The 20,300-nt window shown below is 44.1% G+C and overlaps 2 protein-coding genes across 2 annotated transcripts in view; one reads left to right on the top strand and one right to left on the bottom strand.

The window, feature by feature from the left end:
- The window catches only part of LOC124798180 (collagen alpha-2(IV) chain), a 277,057-nt gene extending 262,993 nt beyond the window's left edge, over positions 1-14,064 (bottom strand). Inside the window, exon 1 of the mRNA XM_047261466.1 lies at positions 13,962-14,064. Coding sequence (XP_047117422.1) covers positions 13,962-14,030 — 69 coding nt within the window. The 5' untranslated portion in view covers positions 14,031-14,064. The remainder of the gene's footprint in view (positions 1-13,961) is intronic.
- A 149-nt stretch (positions 14,065-14,213) lies between these two features.
- Positions 14,214-20,300, top strand: part of LOC124798235 (collagen alpha-5(IV) chain-like) — a 597,808-nt gene continuing 591,721 nt past the window's right edge. Inside the window, exon 1 of the mRNA XM_047261550.1 lies at positions 14,214-14,305. Coding sequence (XP_047117506.1) covers positions 14,219-14,305 — 87 coding nt within the window. The 5' untranslated portion in view covers positions 14,214-14,218. The remainder of the gene's footprint in view (positions 14,306-20,300) is intronic.

The raw sequence follows: 20,300 nt of genomic DNA, 5'->3' as shown, positions 1-20,300 counted from the left end.
ACAGCCGAACTTAATTCTACACCTGTCGATGACTATCCATTCAAGACAACTTGTTGTGTCCTTCCTATGAAGAAATCATCAGCCTAGTCGCAAATTCCGCTTGATGCCTCACACGATCGTACTTTTGATAATAAGCGTCAGTGTGGTACTGAGTCATCGAGAAATACTGCAGCTAACTGCCTTGATCAGTTGTTTACAGAATCACATTTGAGAAAAGCGCCAGTTGGTTTCATACGAACTATATTTTCGGGATCTATGCAGATTGGCATGGAGAAGGTAATTCCGCTCGATATAACCCATTACGTTTGGGCTTAGAATACGTCCTGAGATTCTACAATTAATGAATCTCAGACACTGCACGGCAGATGTGTGGATCACTTGTGCTGCCCGTCTATAGGCAGGTATGACCTGTGTGTTCTCCCAACAACTGGGCAAAGTTTTTTGTTCGACGAATCTACGGCAAATTATGCTTAAAAGATGGGCTAACATAGCCGCGAATTCGGTATAAAATCTGATAGGCATTTCTTCAATTTTAGCGAGTTCAGCTGTTTCGCAACTCCCCTGACACTGTCATCTACATCACTCACCTTTGCAGTGGCACGAGAATGTGACTGGGGCAACAAAGTGGATTTTCATTTGTAAAGGAACATTTCAAAACGGAGTTCAGCGTTCCTGAATTTGATTTGCTACTCTCAACTTCAATCCTTGTCTCTACTCTCAACTTCAGTCCTTGTCTCATCCACGAATATCTGGACACCAACTTTTGCATCACTTACAGCCTCTACAGGCGACTAGTGTTTCTTTGGCGTTTGTGACAGGTCCTTCAATAATATTCTTCTACAGTAATCGTTGGAGGCTTCACTTATTACAATCTTGACAGCAAATGCTTGTGTAATACTTTCCACTTCCATTTGTTGATATGTTGTGCCATATCGGCAAACGACTATTTTTCAACTATGAACTGTGCCCTTACAATGTGAGAGCTTTTTTAAAAATCGATCAACTCAGTAGCAGTGGACGAGGAATTTGCTGTAGACGTATCCTTGCTCTCTGTTGATTCAACGCCTAATTAATAAGAAAATAAATCTTGTTAACATATTCTCATTACTATTTTATAAGTATTCTGTGAGGTAGAGCTGGTTTGTTGTGAGAGGGGGGAGGCGGATTGAGGCTTGAGATTCTACACCTGTGTGTATTAATGCGGGTACAGATGTCTGAGAAAGCCTTATTGAGCGTCATGAGAGTAGATGAGGAGGTACTTTGATCAGGAAGTGAGATTAGTGGCTGAATGGGGAGCGACACGATGAGCATACATTATCCTCCGACTAACTTGCGTCATCACTCGGCTACTGTCAAGACACTATACCGAGCTTCAGTCGCGCAGTAGCGGATATGGTGGTATGTGAACGGCAACAACTGGCAGAAAATGGGAGTAAGCTGCTCACCCACATGGATGATTGTGGAGAACCCCCAGAGTAGAACGTTAACCGTCACATCGTGATCACTTAAGGAACTAGATGCCCGTACTGGGATACCAGACACAATCCGAAGAAATTTTTTGCGCCAGGGTTCTCAAACAGTGACCATTCACAGAGCCCAAACTGTACATTTCTGGTTCCCACGCCCGGGTTCCCGGGTTCGATTCCCGGTGGAGTCAGGGATTTTCTCTGCCTCGTGATGGCTGGGTGTTGTGTGCTGTCCTTAGGTTAGTTAGGTTTAAGTAGTTCTAAGTTCTAGGGGGCTGATGACCATAGCTGTTAAGTCCCATAGTGCTCAGAGCCATTTGACCCATTTTTGAGCATGGATTCCACTTGAAAAATGACCAGTTCACTTTCTTGTACAACGTACTACATGTGGTCATTATTTGTTTTTCTATAAACCCCATAAACTGGGTAAACCTACAGTTAGACGCAGATGTATCTTTGACTCTGAGCACTATGGGACTTAACATCTGAGGTCATCAGTCCCCTAGAACTTAGAACTACTTAAACCTAACTAACCTAAGGACATCACACACATCCATGCCCGAGGCAGAATTCGATCCTGCGACCGTAGCGGTCACGCGGTTCCAAACTGAAGCGCTTAGAACCGCACGGCCACAGCGGTCGGAACGTATCTTTACTTTGGAAACTATGCCAGCACCCAGCTTTACACACAAACAAATACAGGTTTGTTTTTAAAGTCTTTGCATCAATTGTCACATCATCTAGACTACAAGTGGTGTTACACTGTATTAGCGCGGTGTCTCCTGGGGGTGACTAATTTCTGTCCGCTGCGCTTGTACACGACGCACTCTTAAAGAAGTTGCATTCAAGAGTCGTCATTGTTTTGCACATTTCTGAGAAGTATGAGGACTACACATTGATTAAAAGTCATTTGACGATTTCTGAAGGATATTTTCTCACCAAAACCAAGTACAAATATAAGCTACTAGTGCAGCCTTACAGAGGAAGGTTTTAATTTGTGATGTTGGTATTTCACAGCATAGGCCATCTATCCATAAATGTTTAGGTTGACGGTGGTCTCCATAGGCTTGGGATAATGATGCTGCCTCGAAACGCGGATATCACGGCTTCGAGTGTGGGTTTTTAAATGTGCTGTTGATGTCAGACTTCACAAAGGCGAACTTAAAAGTGATGAGGATATATGGCTGTTATTAGGAACCAGTAAATAATGAGCCTGGCAGTATAGGCTAGTGTGTCTATGTAAAAAAGTTGTCCTGGCTGAATGGCTGTATATTCGGAAGGTCGTTGTGGTTTTTTAACGTTGCGGCCGATCGCAGCAGAAGTACCCTTGAATTCGCGCAAATTGTTACCGTTCAACGATAACTTAGACATTTCATTTGATGTCAGTCTAACGGTAGTTCGAGTGGTTTCACAACAGAGGAGACAAGCTCTAACTGAAGATACAATTGACACAGTAGACGATAGTGCACTATGGAGCTTGCAGAAGTTATTGCGGAAAGCTGGCCAATAGTTGCACTTAGATATGTTTGATCCCGTACAACTCACAATTAGTACACAGACTGTAACTGAATGATGCGGTAAAGATACATATGTTCTACGAGAATTTATGGTCATTATGTAAGAGGATTCGAAAAAATTATTTGAATGATGAGCATTTGGTGAGTTTGGGAAAGTCAGAACAGAGAAGTTTGAATATTACAATCCAAGAAACTGAGTGATCTAAGTACTTCTGGCAGTCCATAGTTATCTTCTGTGAGAAAACTATAACAAACAACGTGTATCTTTATTCGTAGGACCACTAGTAATGCATCATAGCGCGACGTAAAAATAAAAAAAATAGGACAATTTTCCAACAAAACGGAGTACCACAAATGTTCGGCACCACCTTTGACGCAACCTGAAAAGACTAAACTCCTCCCGAACAGGCCATGAAGGCCCAACGGTACCGACGGCCGCCATGTCATCCTCAGCCCACAGGCGTCACTGGATGCGGATATGAACGGACATGTGGTCAGCACACCGCTCTCCCAGTCGTATGTCAGATTCCGAGGCCGGAGCCGCTACTTATCATTCAAGTAGCTCCTCCGTTTGCCTTTCAAGGGCTGAGTGCACCCCCTGGCCAACAGCGCTCGGTAGACCGGATGGTCACCCATCCCAGCCCGACAGCGCTTAACTTCGGTGATCTGACGGGAACCACTGCGACGAGGCCGTTGGCTTTGACGGAACCTACCGTGTCGATACATCAGATTTTTTTTGTAAATTTCCAATATTCTGAGCTGATTTTCTTTTACTTTGCAGAAATCGTGTGGGGAGGGATAATATACATGAGCTATCCTATACACATTGACAATAGGAAAAAGTCGACTCAAAATAACGAAAAAGGAGGAAAATCGCGCTCTCTGGCATTAAAACCCGAGACATTCAGGGCAAAATCACAGACATGATGATAGCTGGGCAACACCCACCATCTTTAGTTTCTTCAGAAGAGTGGGGAGGGACGAGGGTGGCTTCATCAGGGTCACCATTTATTTTAGTATTTAAGTTTCTGTGATGTATATGTCCCGTTTATCTTGTGATAAAAATAATTCTGAACTCTCCTTACTCGAGTAAGACCTACTGCCATCAGATGCCATCGCAATGATGGGCAATGCGCAGACGGCGTGGTTGCACAACGCTAACAGCACGCGTCTGAACCGCGGACCTGAGGCAAAGCAACCGGCGGTTCTTCGCGGTGTAAATCAGCGGAACTGCGCAAGGAGGTCCCTCGCGCTCGCTCAGATTACGATCTTTTCTTGCCCTCTCTTTTGTTCCTCTGCTTCCCTCTGCTGTCTTCCCTTTCCTCTTCTCTTCTCCCCTGTCATCCTTTCGCTCACACTGCTCGTTCCAGGTCCATCTCACGAGGTAGCATGGATACGAGTGTGAACAGCAAACGCTAACTGCTCGTCCGTGGACCAGTGAGCTTGGAACAGAGCGACTAGTGTGCAGTGGAACAGACCGATACTCATTTTCATGTTGATGGTAGGAGTGAGGGTTTGAGGACAGGCAATTTTTGTCTCTCAAAAGCGAAATTAGTTCAAGTTTAGACGAGATCTGGTGCGCAAATTTTTTGATCTAGGGAATCTTTCGGAAATCACACATCACGAAGATTTTATATTGTTTCCTGTTGTTTTTTTTCGTTGCGACGTATACGTGCTCTTTTTATTTTAATAAAGTGCTATAACAAACACATGGGAAGCTAGCGTACTCATTTCTAGTCACGGAACCGTAAAGAGCGATTTATGACTAGTTGCAGGCACGATTCTTAGAAAGTTTGCAAACTCGCTGGATTTTTTATAGACAGTATGTCTAAGATTGACTTAATGATCTTCAGGTATCACATCAGAGCACAGGCAGCGAGTGCACGATACCCATCCCCTCGCATATCTTGTTAAAGATAACTAAAGAAGGTGCCGAAACGCTGGGCGTAAAAATGACATGAAAACGGGGTAGATACCACAAAATGTACCGATTGATGTTTGCTGGCAATAATAATTTCTAATTTTCTTCTGGTGTTTGATCCCAGGGGAGTTCTCTGGAATTTTCATTGAATCCAAATGTTCAAAGGAAACAGTTTAGGAGCGACACGTCCTCACAGAGCGATCTGATCAAATTTCTGAGTATGGAAATTCCGACTATGTGATCTGTAGTAAAACAGTACATTACATACAAGCCAGTTTACAGTGCATGACGTAGATTACAACGTACTACTATTAGTCACCCACATTCTGCTCCACCCACGGATACCATCCGGAAGAAAGTGATTGTATGCCTTCATATGTGCCATAACCTCGCTCATCTTCTCCTTATGGTACTTATGCGAGATATGTGACAGGGGCAACAGTATCGTTGTACAGTCTGTTCCCGGAAAGAGCGAAGTGGTGCTACAGCTAAGGCACTGGGGCCGCAGTCGGGAGGACCACGGTTCAAATTCCTTTCCGGACATGCAGATTTAGATGTTCTGTTGTTTCCCGAGTCAGATTGACATGAATGTTGGCATGGTTCCTTTGAGAAAGATACGGCAGATTTCCTTTCCATCTCTACCCTGACTCAGGGGCGATTCGAGAAGTAGGTCAAGGGGGGCCGGGGATAATGAGGGAGGTGGCGTTTGGGGGAATGGAATATCGCTTAACAAAAGGAGCTTTGAGGTCCTCCATGGACAAATTGATAAAATTTGGTTTTGCTTAAAGTAGTTTCTGGTAACTGTTTTGGAGGTCAGGGTAAAAAATGTGTATTAATAAATAAATTTTAAGTTAAATGATATTTATTGGTTTAGATAGTAAGCTATTTGCTACTCTTATTCTTTTGTTAAAATGTGTTTGAAATACATTGCAAGCTACAGTGCTACATAATTATATAAAAATGAATGAATCTGTTGGAGTAATATATTCACTGACTTCTGAAGTCATTTTGTGGTGTCACCGCCAGACACCACACTTGCTAGGTGGTAGCCTTTAAATCGGCCGCGGTCCGTTAGTATACGTCGGACCCGCGTGTCGCTACTATCAGTGATTGCAGACCGAGCGCCGCCACACGGCAGGTCTAGAGAGACTTCCTAGCACTCGCCCCAGTTGTACAGCCGACTTTGCTAGCGATGGTTCACTGACAAAATACGCTCTCATTTGCCGAGACGATAGTTAGCATAGCCTTCAGCTACGTCATTTGCTACGACCTAGCAAGGCGCCATTACCAGTTGCTATTGATGCTGTAAAACATGTACCGTCAAGAGCGATGTTCACCAATTATGGATTAAAGTTAAGTATTCCAGCAGCTACGTACGTTTTTTGTTAGTCTCATTTCCTTGACCTGTTCCAGACCTCACGCCAGCCTGCGTGAGCTAAAACGTGTGCCTTTCGGCTTCCTCTAATAGAGGGTTGGCTGTCTTGCCAATCCACAACACATTTTATCCAGTGTAATATGGTGCTCCATTTGGGGAGGGGCGGGGGCTCCCACATAGCTCCCCCCCCCCCCCCCCCCCCTTGTCACCGCCCCTGCCCTGACTGAATGTGTGCTCTTCTCTATCGACTTCATCACCAACAGGACCTTAAAGCCTAAACTTCTTACTTTCCTTTAGCCTGTCTCAAATGGAAATGAAGTCCCATGCTTCTTTACAGAGCGTAGGGTAACGATGCGGGAGACCCGCACCGCGTTACTAGGCAAGGCCCTAGTGGAGGTGGTTTGCCATTGCCTTCCTCCGACAGTAATGAGGATGAATGATGATGATTAAGACGACACAAGAACACCCAGTCATCACGAGGCGTGAAAAATCCCTGACCCCGCCGGGAATCGAACCCGGGACCCCGTGCGCAGGAAGCGAGCTGCGGACCTGTCTCAAGTAGCTGTTACCTAAATATTTCCCGGCACAGATTCATGAAAGATATGGCGTGTTTGTTCTACAGAGTTTGATGTGAATTCCGTAATCATCTTTATAATATTCTAGTACTAACAGACCGCTTACAGCTCCAGTATCGCGCATCGAATTCCTTCGTTCTCTTTCTCATATCGATCCAATGAAAACCAAAAATAGCTGAAAGAATAATAAAAGGTAGTTTTTCCCACAGATCTGACAATGTACTGCATTATCCGAAGAGTATTCTTAGTCTCACCATACACTGCTTCGTAACGTTATACAAAGTTCTTTTTATCGCTGTAATAATTCCAGCGGAATGCCTCTATTGGTGTGCTCGAGCGCTACCAGATCTTTTGTGTTACTCATGAGCATTACCATTATTTTATCGGCATTTAAGGCAAATTTACATTCATTACACGAGGGCGTTCAATAGTAATGCAACGCATTTTTTCTCCGTCAGTTTCGGTTGAAAAATATGCAGAATTTGTTGTGGGCCTTCGTGGAATATTCTCACTTAAATCTCTGTAGTTTAATGAAGTTCCGATAGGTGGCTGCGCTGTACATAGTCTTTAAAATGGCGTCTGTAATGGAGGTGCATTCGAAGCAGGGAGCTGTTATTGAGTTTCTTTTGGCGGAAAATCAGAGAATCGCAGATATTCATAGGCGCTTGTAGAATGTCTACGAAGACCAGGCAGTGAACAAAAGCACGGTAAGTCGTTGGATGAGGCGTCTGTGGTATCGCCACAAGGTCGTGCAGATCTGTCCGATCCCCCGCCACCGGCCGGTCGCACACAGCTGTGACTTCTGCAATGTTGGAACGTGCAGACACTCTCATTGAAGGTGACAGATATATCACAATCAAGCACCTCGCTGCTCGACTGGACGCCTCTGTTGGTAGTGCTGAGACATTTGTCCACCAGTTGGTTACTCAAAGTTTTGTGCCCGCTGGGTTCTTCGTCGCCTAACGGAAGACCATAAAGAGCAACGAAGTATAATCTGTGCGGAAATGCTTGCTCGTTACATGTCTGATCGTCGTAACTGCTTGACGAACATTGTCGCAGAGGGTGAAAATAGACTCATCACTTCGAACTGTAAACAAAACGGTAATGCATGAGACAGCGCCACACCACCTCTGTCCCGAAGAAAAAATTCAAATCTGCATCCGCAGGCGGCAAAGTCATGGCGACGTTCTGTTTCTTGTCCTCTTTCATGGTGCAGCAATCAACTGAATAGATGGCACTATATAGTGTGCGTGCGTCAGTTGAGAATTTAGGTCTGACGGGAGGCGCGCTAGGTTAGTCCGTGCAGTTGCTATGACCGCAGTGTCCGGATGGCGCATCTGCCTAGTAAGCAGTAGACCTGGGTTCGAATCGCGGTCCGGTACAAATTTTCGACTTTCTCCATTGATTTAAATCAATGCCCACTGGCAGGTAATGTCATTAATTGATTCTGACACACTACACTATCTGATCAAAGTATCGGGACACCTACTAGTGGACATTAAATGGAGTATGTCCACCCTTTGCGCTGATGACGGCTTGAACTGCGCTGGGGACTTTTTCTACGAGGTGTCTGTGGAGGAATGGCAGTTCACACAACTTCAAGAGCCGAAGCCAGAGAATACTGTGATGTTGAACGTTTGGGCCTGTCGAAGTCTACATTCTAACTCATCCGAAAGATGTTCGGCTTGGTTCAGACTGGGTCTCTGGACAGGGCAGTCCGTTTCAGGAATGTTACTCTCCACAAACCATTGCCCCACAGATGCTGCTTTATGACAGGATGCATTGTCATGCTGATACAGTCATCGTCCTCGAACTGTTCCATTTCTGTACGTAGCATACAAGACTGTAAAATGTGTTATCCTACCGGATTTACCGCTTTCTTAGGTGTGATAAAGGGACCACACCCTAACCACAAAAAAAAACTGATACCGTAACACCACCTCATCTGTAATTCACCGTTGTCACTGCAAATGACGACAGATAATGTTCGCCAGGCACTCTTCAAACCCAGATCCTTCCGTCGGCCGGCCGGAGTGGCCGTGCGGTTCTAGGCGCTACAGTCTGGAACCGCGTGACCGCTACCGTCGCAGGTTCGAATCCTGCCTCGGGCATGGATGTGTGTGATGTCCTTAGGTTAGTTAGGTTTAAGTAGTTCTAAGTTCTAGGCGACTGATGACCTCAGAGGTTACGTCCCATAGTGCTCAGAGCCATTTGAACCATTTTTCCTTCCATCGGATTGCCACAGGCTACAGCGTAATGCATCACTCCAAATCAATTGTTTTTAGTCACCCAAGTTCCAGTGACGTCACTCTTTACACGACCTCAAGCGTCGCTTACCACTGACAGAAATGTGTGGCGTATCACCTGGCGTGGGAACATCTCAGATTGTCTGGCAGTCTTCTACACCCTACACGCAGTCATTGTGGTAGCCGGACTACTGGTTCCTTCCTCGGATTTAATTAGAGTTTTCTACAGTTATCCTCAGCAATGCTTGGAACTCACTAGTGATTTCTTTCACTGATTTGAGGCCTTTTTTTGTTTTTGTTTGTACAACCACCCTCTGCAATGCTTTACGATCCATGTTCTTCAGTACGTGAAGTCTTTCTGGTCTTGTTTTAGCTACAGTTGTACCTTCGCATTTCCACTTCATATTTACAACACCAACAGTCGAGCAGTTATAGAATAGTTGAAATGTCCCTGATGCATTAATTACACAGGTCACATTCATTTCGAAGTCACTCTTGACAGACCCATTCTACTGTTAGTGCTTCTCTACTCATAACACAATACTCCCCCTTTTCCCCTTCTTCCGTACTGGCGGGTCTACCTCTAGTGACGTGTGGTGGTCGTTTCCGCTTTACATAGGGATGTCCAGATACTTTTGATCAGATAGTGTATACATTTCAGATTAGATCTTTCCTACGGCTTCAACATAGTCTCTCAAACACGTCGCCGCGCTGACTGCCTGTTGTAAGAGTCTCACGTGTCAAGTCACGCCAACGGCTTGGAACTGTGTTAAAGGTTAAAACGGAATGCCTTTTGCACTAGTGTCGTTTAGCGACAAGCACAACGCCTACCTGTCGCGCGGGACATCTGCACCATCTCGCGTGAGCAGTAACTCTCAGAGGATGTCGCCTACGCCGTATCACCTCGCGTGGGAACATCTCAGACAGTCTGGCCTTCTGCAGCGGCAGTGCTGCTGTGCCAAAACCGGGCGCGAGTGGCGACTGCCGTCAGAAGTAGAACGGAATCTGGGAGAGTGGGCAGATGGTTGCATCGTATGCGGCTAGTATGCCGTTTGAGCTAAGCGCTCTTGCGTAGCTGCAAACCACCCCCGTATGAAGAATCCCATTCTCTGAGCTTAACATCGACCAGTCATAATCTGCCCATACACGACGTTTGCATTTGCATGAACCGTGTTACTGAGATGAACTTCTTTCCAGCTACTAAAAAAATGAAAAAAAATACATTTGGGTATTTACAAAGACGGATTTTAGATGTAATTAACAACTATGGATACCATGACCACAGAATTGAAGAACGGTTTTATTTTATCGGAGTAACCAATGCGTTGCAGGTTTGAGTCGGTTTAATGAGGTGATAGAGGTCGCTCAGTCCTCGAGACTGTTGGGAATCGAGTCCCGATCCGGTACATAATATATAAGTCTTCACAAACGGCCATCGGAACGTATATTCCGTTAGGTAACATCCCGTTAAGTAGCAGAAAAATCTAATTTCAGTTACGGATACACTAAACGTGACAACTTTACGTACAAGCAGCTAAGATGAATTCGTTACCTCAGGCGAGTGAATTGATGCGCGAATCATCGTTTTTCAGTTGCAAAGGATGGATTTTTTTGTATGCTATGGATTTTACAGCAGAACCATTATAGCAAAATCTCTGAAATACACCGATCGCTCTATTACGTTAAAGTGGTAGCAGTTTCGTTTCGGTGCCACAGTTGCGTATTGCATAACTAAGGCGCGTAAAATCATGAAAACAGAGAATTAGTGCATTTGCAGACTTTAGCATGGTATCAATAAGAAATCAATGTGAAAGAGAAGAGCTGCATACACAACGCCGAGCAGAGGAAGTGAAGGAAGAACCCATAATCTCTGTTTTATTTTCGCAAAACTCTGGTTCCGTTTTTCGAAAAAAGAGAAAAAGTTTCTGTAATGATTACAACCGCGAATTTTACCTAACACTTCCGTGAAAGTTTGCTATCGTGACAGATTTGAGCACCATCGTTTGTTTGCCGTACCTTTAAGTTATAAAATAAGTAGCGCAATACGCGTTTGTGTCCTTTATACGGTTATAGTTCTATAGCGGAGACTTTACGGTTACCAATCCACTAGAGACGTAGCATTACCTAAATGGAGGGCGGGAGCAGCAAGAGGCTATGATCTATTTAAGGAATCGTTACAGTATTGGCCCGAACTGTCTTAGGAGTACCCATGAATTCCATATCACAATGGGCTGGTGTTCCAACTACTACGTTATCTCTTTCAGTATCTTACACCTACACTTTTATTTGACAAAATTCATTTAGAACTGATGTAGACTTTTAGAATGTTTTCTTAATTTCAGTACGCTTGAGTAGTTTGCAAGGACGAGTGAATCAGTGTTCACGAACGTACGTTCCTAATGGTATCAAGTGATATGAGTTTCTTTAGCAGAATTTCATGTATTTCACGACTTATTTTTCAGTCAGTACGCCATTTACTGCGCTTTCTTTCTTCCTAGTGAATTCTACTGCTGCAAGCGGATCTTTCTAGTAGTTAACACTGCCACTAGTTCAAAATTGGCCAGATGTTTCACTTGTCACCCGAGACGACAATCACTTCTCGCCTTAATAAAACTTTAATTTCAATCTGGCTATGGTATATTATCCAGAAACACACACAGGGCGCAACCCGAGGCAGGCTCAATCAATGCGTGCACGTCACAAACAAAAATAGTATCACCGGGTACAGATACTTAATTTTTACACTGATTTTGTACTGAGTACTGTCGGAATACATTTGCTTGAACAGCTGTTATTGAGACTTTTCCTCGTAACACGGACGGTAATGCCAGTGAAGAGATGAGGGGGAGAGAGAGAGAGAGAGAGAGAGAGAGAGAGAGAGAGAGAGAGAGAGAGAGACGTGGAAAGCAGAGAGATGTTATGTCAGTTCTGTAGTGGAAACTAGATGGCACGACTTCTTCGTCCATAAGCGGACTTAGCACCGCCGCTAAGCATATCGCTGACACCCCAGTTCCCAGCTCGGCTCCTCTGCGGAGTCGGGCGTTGCCTGCAAGTTTCAAGTGGAGCGTTTGCTACAGATCGAGTAGCTGTAGTCGCATTCTCAAGACGCGTATTCTCTCAGTGCCATTAAGTGTTGGCTAGTAACGCTGACTTCTTTGTGAGGAAGTGCTGAAAATCAGTTTCTATCGGCTACACATTCAGAGTTAGTGTGTTAAACACTTTTGTACGTTCTGCAGACGTAGAACTGTCAGAAACTGCTTCTTATATTCAGTAGTCAGTCGTCATGTAGCGATGTGGTACACTCTTCGTGTTGTCGTAAAAGGCGAGCAATAGCAGAAAACACGTTACCAAAGACCAAATGCTGTTGGTGGATTGAGATTTACAGCTGATGGATTAATATGCGATATCCTGTACGCAAAAGGCTGCCATACTGTACCACGAAACAAGGTTAAGTTTCTGTACAATACCCAGTACTGAATATAAAGCATTATTTTATATCTGAAAACTCAGCCATTCCTTTGTTTTAGGCGGTGGGTCACTGATCGCGCTGAGAATCCGCAGTGTCTCGTAGTAGGGTGCTGTTTAAGTTGTCCAAGTAATACTATCTTAAAACTTCTGCAAGCTCTGCTCTAGAGCTCTCGGGAGCACTAAGAACCAACCTACTTGATACAATAAAAGGGTTGTAATGAAAAAACATACTTGTAATTAGCTTTTCATGTACGTATCATTCAGTCAACTGTTGTTAACCGTATTATGGTTATGCCTCGCGCTTATCATATCGACTTCCAGACATCACTTGGAAGCAAGCAGGTTACTACTGCAATAACACACTACGGTATTTTTGTTATTCGTACACGGCGCTCACTTCTCAGATACACGCAGCTTTCCCAAATCTGAGCAAAACAGATTCGAATTGTTCTTACTGATATCTCGTTGTGGAACTCAAGTCTGTACATTTTTTCGCCCTCTGTTTCCGTTCGTACATATATGTGATATATTGTCAAGAGAAGTGGCGAATTGTTAAATTACAGGGGCAATATTTACCGACATTTGGATCCAGTCCTCCAACTGTTCATTGTCACACACGCGTGAAATCGCCAGATATGAGCCGTCCTCATTTCTGCAAAACTCTACTCTTCTGGACTCCAGTTAGTAACTTAGTGCAGCAAATCCCCCTTTCCTCGATCTTCCGCTCCTAAGCTTAACGCACTATCAGTTGATAATAGTCGCACCAGATTGAGAATAGTCGTACCAGATTAAGTTATATGTGATGTTTTAGGAACACGAGATCGATTAGTAATTTGCTCATCTTGAAATAGCTTTTACGTAGCTTCCTCGAACCACGAGACAGAAGCAGCAGTCGTTTTTGCAGACGTGTGAATTGACAGATCATCACGAATTTATAGCTCCTCTCTTCCATCTGCTTCTGGTGCGATGCACTTTATCTTATTGCTTTCGTACACTCGTAGTCGCTCTTCTATCGGATGCAGATTTCGCATTGTATTTTCGGATCTGCCTTTGATTTTTAGCCACAGTCTTACTGGCTAAAGTGACGCGAGCACCATTCTTCGACTGTAATTATGACGATACCGAAGAACATAAGATAGCTAATTAGGTTGCTCCTTGGCCTCCGACGAGACTGTGTTGGCGTCAGATAGTCAACTGCGGATGACGGTCATTCGCAGCAACTGACGAAGACGGCCGCCTAAACCGTGCATAAAAATTGAATTTTCTACTCGGAAAGGGTTATTTCTATCAGTTGTGCCGGGAAACCTTAAAAATAGGAGTCACTGCAGAGGTGGAAGAGTGATAGAAATGCGGCGTGCGAGATAGTGAAGAAGAGAACGGGGCGAGTACTCACCACGGCGGAGGCGGCGGCGGCGGCGGCCAGCGCGCACAGAAGAGCGGCGCGGGCCCCGAGAGCGACCATGGCGGCAGCGGCGACGCGTGGTGACGGCGCGCCCGGCGGCCAGCCACTGGCCCGGCTCTGGCCGCCGCCGCCGAGCCGCGCCGCCGGCCGCCGCCCCCGCCCCGCCCCACCCCCGCCCCGGGGGGGTGGGAGGCCGGCCGGCGTCCGGAGGCTGTGGCGCGCGCTCAGTACGCTGCGGACGCGCAGACATGCCGCGGCTCGCCGGCGTAGCCCTCGTCGGCGTCGCCGCCGCCCTAGCCCTGCTGCTTGCCGCCGCCCCGCCCGTCGCCGCTGTGGTGAGTACTCGCGCGCACTCCTGTTGCCATGGCGACCGGCCGCTGCCAGCGCTGCTAACTGTTACAGTGCCCACATGTCGTACGGTCAAATACGCCTAATGTCAATTGTCTTGCTAACCTTTCCCTCCACCTCGGATGACGCTACTCAGCAGGCCTAGCTACGATGCTTATCGCCTCATTATGTCGAGATATTTAGTGACCAACCTCTTCCCTTCGAATTAGGCTAGTTACTACGACGGAAGTGGCCGAAAAAATCGTGACAATTCGAAATCATCGCGGGATACTGGAGCGTGTTCTTCTTGTTTGTTTAACAGTATAACGTCGTCTACGGCTTCCATGTCATGAACTCAACTGCCATACAATGAAGTACATCTAATGTGAACCATGTTACTACTTTTCCGAGTTTCTAGATTGCTTGTCTGCTTTGGGAAGCGTGACAACTCCTTGTCAACAGTGTTACTATTGTGTCAATGACGTTTATCATCTTAGGAAGCAAGATTGTCATTGACTATTCCACTTCGTGTCGAATGCCTTTGCTGCGGACAAAGTCATTAGTCTACCACCAACGAAGGGTTTTGTGGTACGATGCTTATTTCCTTAGTAATAAAATATAATAAACAGCTCGCAGATGCTGACTTGTCAGATGTTTTATTCCAATGTCTGTCATATTAATAAACTTTCTACAGCACTGACACTTCTGCAGGTAACCTGTCAGTCACATGTCAAAAATGGTGCAAATGGTTCTGAGCACTATGGGACTTAACATCTTAGGTCATCAGTCCCCTAGAACTTAGAACTACTTAAACCTAACTAACCTAAGGACATCACACACAACCATGCCCGAGGCAGGATTCGAACCTGCTACCGTAGCAGTCGCACGGTTCCGGACTGAGCGCCGAGAACCGCGAGACCACCGCGGCCGGCAGTCACATGTCTCAGGCCTATATTTTTCAAGTGTGATTGTGACTAATCAAGATCAAAGAAACGTAAAGACTTCATCAACCTGTACGCTGGTTTGAACATGACAGTGTTTTACAGGGTGTGGTCCTATTGGAGATAGTATGCCGTTGACTTCTTGTTACCTCTGAACTGACTTAAACGGCCAGTAATTTACCGTAGACGCCTTGCCACGGTGCAACAAGGCATTTGTGAAAAGTGACAAGATTCTTAGTAACAAATAATTTCCTCCCGCGTTCAGCATAGTTTTAGAGTTAATGCATACGCCTGATGTCATAACAGTAATCTAAAGAGATTCTACAGCAATTTTGTTATTTTTTGGGTTTATTTGTTGCGACCAGAACCACACAGAAGCACATGCGCCAGGAAAGGTGAACCCTCCCGACGGAACGTCACTGGGTCCTCTACGTCTGAGTGGTCATGGCGTTGAGCAAAACACAGTGCCGTCATTTCTTCCTGTCACAAAGCTGAAACTCCTCCTGTACTTCTAAGTATGGCTCGTTTATAATGTTAGTCATAGTGCTACCTTCTACCACTGAATACTTCTGTAGGGACGTGACAGGACCTTACAACGCCGACTGATGGTTGTGGCGTTCATCGTATCATGGTATTAAGGCAATAAGCATTTGTGTATAGCACAGATATTCGGTGGAAATGACCGACAAAATCACTATGATTTATGCTCATTTTATGGTTTTTAATGTAGCTTCTTTATTTGTATCTGGAACTCTGACTATTGGTTTAAGGCAGTACAAAAATGAAAGAAAACTGCCTCCGATCTATATGTAGCTTCTTCTTATTCCATCTTCTGTGTCAAGCTGATTCGCCACGTGTTCAAATGATAATGCTTTGTGCTCTATCGACGGAGCGTTGAAGCAAACTTTATGCACTATGAGTAGAAACATAGTTGTGACTTGAGGAACGTGATTGCTGCTACGCTGGCGCTGGATGTATTTTTCGGCTGGAAACGTAATACAGACGTTACAGATAAAAGTGAAGTTTCCATAGGCTCTCTACACTAAATATTGAAACGCAAATACGTACATTTGACGTGTTGAGCTTTTACAAATTTTCAGAAGAATCTAATAACTCGTACATGTCGCTTGATATAATAAATTACTTACAGTGAATCTGTAGCGCATTAGATGTTTGGAATGTTGAACATGTCCAAACATGACGACTGTCTACAGGGACTCTAATGATGTTTTGCCATTAAAATCGTATCCATTACAAGCGCAGGTGCAATCTCGACACGCGTCTCTCTTCAGACATCCCAAAGCGAAGTGTAATGTGTATACTCCAGGCAACATTCTGTAAATAGTACAACAATGTGAAGATGGTACACAGGTAAAGGGACCGCGTATAAAGAAAATGTAAAGTGATTGACTGCCTCTCTTATCAGTGTTTCCTCAATATGAGAATCATTCAACATTTGACTTTAAATCTATGTGTGAAGATATATATTACTTGACAATAGAAAAGATAAGAAATTATTTTTCTACATAGCCCTTAATGGCCTATCTTATGAGAAAAAGTGCGTTATTCCAGCAAAAGAGAAGCTTTTAGCCGGTGCTTGATCGTTTTCGCGCCCTTTCATAGAAGTATCCACGAGATTCGAGTTTTTGACATTCAAAGCGATCCTTAAGTGAATCGGGAATGTTGACTTCAAGTCCGTGTCGGTGTTAGGAGGGGGAGGGGCCAGGGAGCAGGGAGACAATGGGAATGAGGGACACTCTTAGCAAATTACTTCATCACTTTAGTGGCGATAGACTACAGATGCTTCAGCAGATCTCTACATGATGCACTTGTTCTCTCTCTTCCCCTCTCCCGTTCCATCCCCCCCCCCCCCCCATCTCCTAACCACACTCACCTCTGCAAAGTATGTCGTGTTCAACTCTTCTGACCCCAAAAAACGAAAGTGAATGTGACTCGGTCTTTCTTGACCAGCAAAGTGTTGTACCTTCTTAAACCTTGCGCGTCCACACACATACTTTTTACGATGATATTGAGGAGCTTCAGTACGTTTTGTACATTGCTCAGTGGACGTAAATAAGTTTCTCTCGCTCGCCTATCAGAAGATGAGTAACTGTCAGCTGCTCCGGCCACAGGGCAAGCACCAACTGCCTCTGCCATCTTTCACCAGCCGTCTTATTAGTACGAGCGTTACCCGCAGTTTGGCACACTACTATTACAAGACATACTTTTCAATCAGCAATAATAACAACTATCACAGTACCCACGATGCGACTTAAACTTTTAAGGCCGTCAGAAGCTCTCGTCTAACCCTCACTCTTGCTGCACGAAAATATTCCTCTCCGTCCATAAGGGGGAGGGGGGTGGGGGAAGGGAGGGGGGTACATAGTCTTCCAGGAAGCACATCTGCTTTCTTTTCTCTCTTTTCACTCGGAACCCTGCACTGCCTACTGCCATAGAACTGATGACTTGCACAATACATCACATAATGAAGAATTCCTAATATGGACCATACTATTAATCTTGTTTTAGTTTCATACAACAGGTTTTTCTGTAGGAAACCGGAAAAAAGGTTGTAAGGCGCCTGGTGGTTTGACGTTTATCGTGCTGTAGCCTCGAAATAAATCGTAACTATCAACTTTTCATGGCGTTGATGTTTGTTTTGCTATGCAAGTAGCCTACAAAATCATGAGGATTTACCATTATCTTAGGGGTTTGATTCACATTTCTCTATTCCCATATTTCGTTAGTAAAAAAGCAATTGAGGCTCCAGTCTTTCTGACAAATAAAGATGATTCATCTCTTTGCTTCAAGTTTTTACAATACCAATCGATTATTTTATCTCTTATTTCTACAACTGGCTTTGATTTATACAGTCGTATGTCTTAGTCGGTAAAGGCAACCTCGTTCTCCAGATTGCCATCTGTGGCTGTGCTGTTAGTCAGAATACAAAATTATGGTATAGCTATTTTGTTATTTACTTGGTGACCAGAAATTTAGCGCAAAATTGTTTTAAAGTAGATGTGAAACCAAGAGATAAACTAATTCATTTAAACCAAAGAAACAATACCGAAATATATGTGATTAAAAAAGGGAGAAGCTGTGGTTTGTTTAGTGACTTCAGATTACTTTCTTCTGAGGGTGTAATCATTACAACCGCAGTGAAGTTGGATGTCGTTTGTTTTCAAGATTAGATACTAGTATATTACTAGGCAAAAACTGTTGGCAATTGTAGTAATTTTTGTAATTGACAATTTTTTTGTAGCGATACTGTGTCTATTATAGCGGACTCGAGCTGCTACTCTTTCTTTATGATGTCCAAAGAATTTCGAGTTTAGTGCTGCATTCGAAAACAGATTGCTTGGTTCCAACCGTACATCTACTATACTTTCGGACCTTCATCGTCTACTGAAAGTTTCTCTTCTACACCGGAAAGGGGCATGGATTTACACTTATGGTTCTTTACTGACTTGATCCCTTGCTAACTTGTCTTTTTTTCCTCTTGCTAATTTTTGCACGTTCTTACTACACAATGGAAACGCATACTATTGTTGCTAACTTGTGGATTTTCGAACTGTAAAGATGCAGTTGTTTGACTACGGTTCACACTGGTGTATTATTCTGATCTTCGAACAAAAGACTGGAAGATCCATCAGTATTGCAAAGGAAGTTAAGTGTGTGAATTTAGTTGCCACCGACACTGACTTTACGGTTAGTACTAGAATATGAGAGAGTGGTTTGTGGAAGCCTGAGCCTTAGTTGCCGATTGGAATTCAAAAAATACACGGGCACAACCAATTTCTTTTAACGATAGTATGGTAGTGATTAACGTTAGATGATCGTCGAGGACCTTAATTAATACCTCAGTCTAGAAAAGTTATCTGTTAATGGAAGTGGACTTTTATGCGTTGATGTGATCTTCATCCAGACGGTTGTCATGCAATGAAATGAATCTTTTTGCACGACAGTGCAGCTTCGCATACACTCAGTCGAGGCGTACACCAAGCGATGACCACTTTCAATATGAAAATACCCTGCTGCCGGCATTGTACTGTACTGTCGGGAATTCTGTGAAACAGGACACTATAAAATCATTTTCCTTTCTTGCCTCAGAGAGAAGACAACACCATTATATTTCTTTTTCGAGTCACTGTAATGCATCTGGCGTCTTACGAGCGTCTTGTCTTCTTGTTTGTGCTATTGCTGTCTGGGTTCCTTAAAAATTATTGTTCCCAGTTCTGGAGCTGTCTGAAGCTATTAAAGATTGATGCTGCTCTCCTGAAGACCATATGGGACTACGTTTTTTTGTGGAAGCCTGGGGACTAGCTCGAGTGTCTGTTGTTTCCTTTTTTTTTTTCTCTCGTGTCTCACTCTTTTCCGTGTTTACTTTAACTATCTCGCCCGTTAATGGCTCCGAGCAGGGGATGTCGGACTCATCAGAACTTTAACTGTTGAGATACATATTCCTTATAACTTCTCTCCTCATACGATTTAGTACTTTGAAAAATACATGCGATTACATTTTCAACATTTTCATCCTTGTGTTCGGAGTCGGCAAACATTCACCGCATGATATTCGTTGCAATATTATGAACAGATTTGTTACACTATTAATGCAGTAGACTGACATACAATTAATATCTACTCTTGGCAGTGAATATTAGCACAGCATATGACGCCAACAGCACTAAGTCGACTAATACCACAGGACATACAGTGGATAAACTGGAATAAATGGTGTCTGGAGGGTGTCTATCGTGGGATATAGCGATCTGCAAAGACTTCAGTTCACTTTAGTCCAAGATAGCTGTAACGTAGATGTGTCGCCTTGTATAATTTGATCTATTATAGACCTAAGCTGACGTCTTCTTCAAACCTAATTCATAGAGTAACACAACCGTTCTAAAAGCCCTGATATCAACTCCCCTTCATTTTGCATTTCATTTCTTTCCTGTAGAGTTGTCTCACGACCTTTTATCGCAAAGGTAGTGATATAGAAATTGGTCACACAAATGCCTGTCTAGAAAATACCACCCATTTGCTGTGTTTATTTGCTCTGAGCGCT

This window comes from Schistocerca piceifrons, chromosome 5 (assembly GCF_021461385.2).
Source record: "Schistocerca piceifrons isolate TAMUIC-IGC-003096 chromosome 5, iqSchPice1.1, whole genome shotgun sequence".
NCBI lineage: Eukaryota > Metazoa > Arthropoda > Insecta > Orthoptera > Acrididae > Schistocerca > Schistocerca piceifrons.
This window is presented reverse-complemented; position numbering and strand designations above follow the sequence as displayed.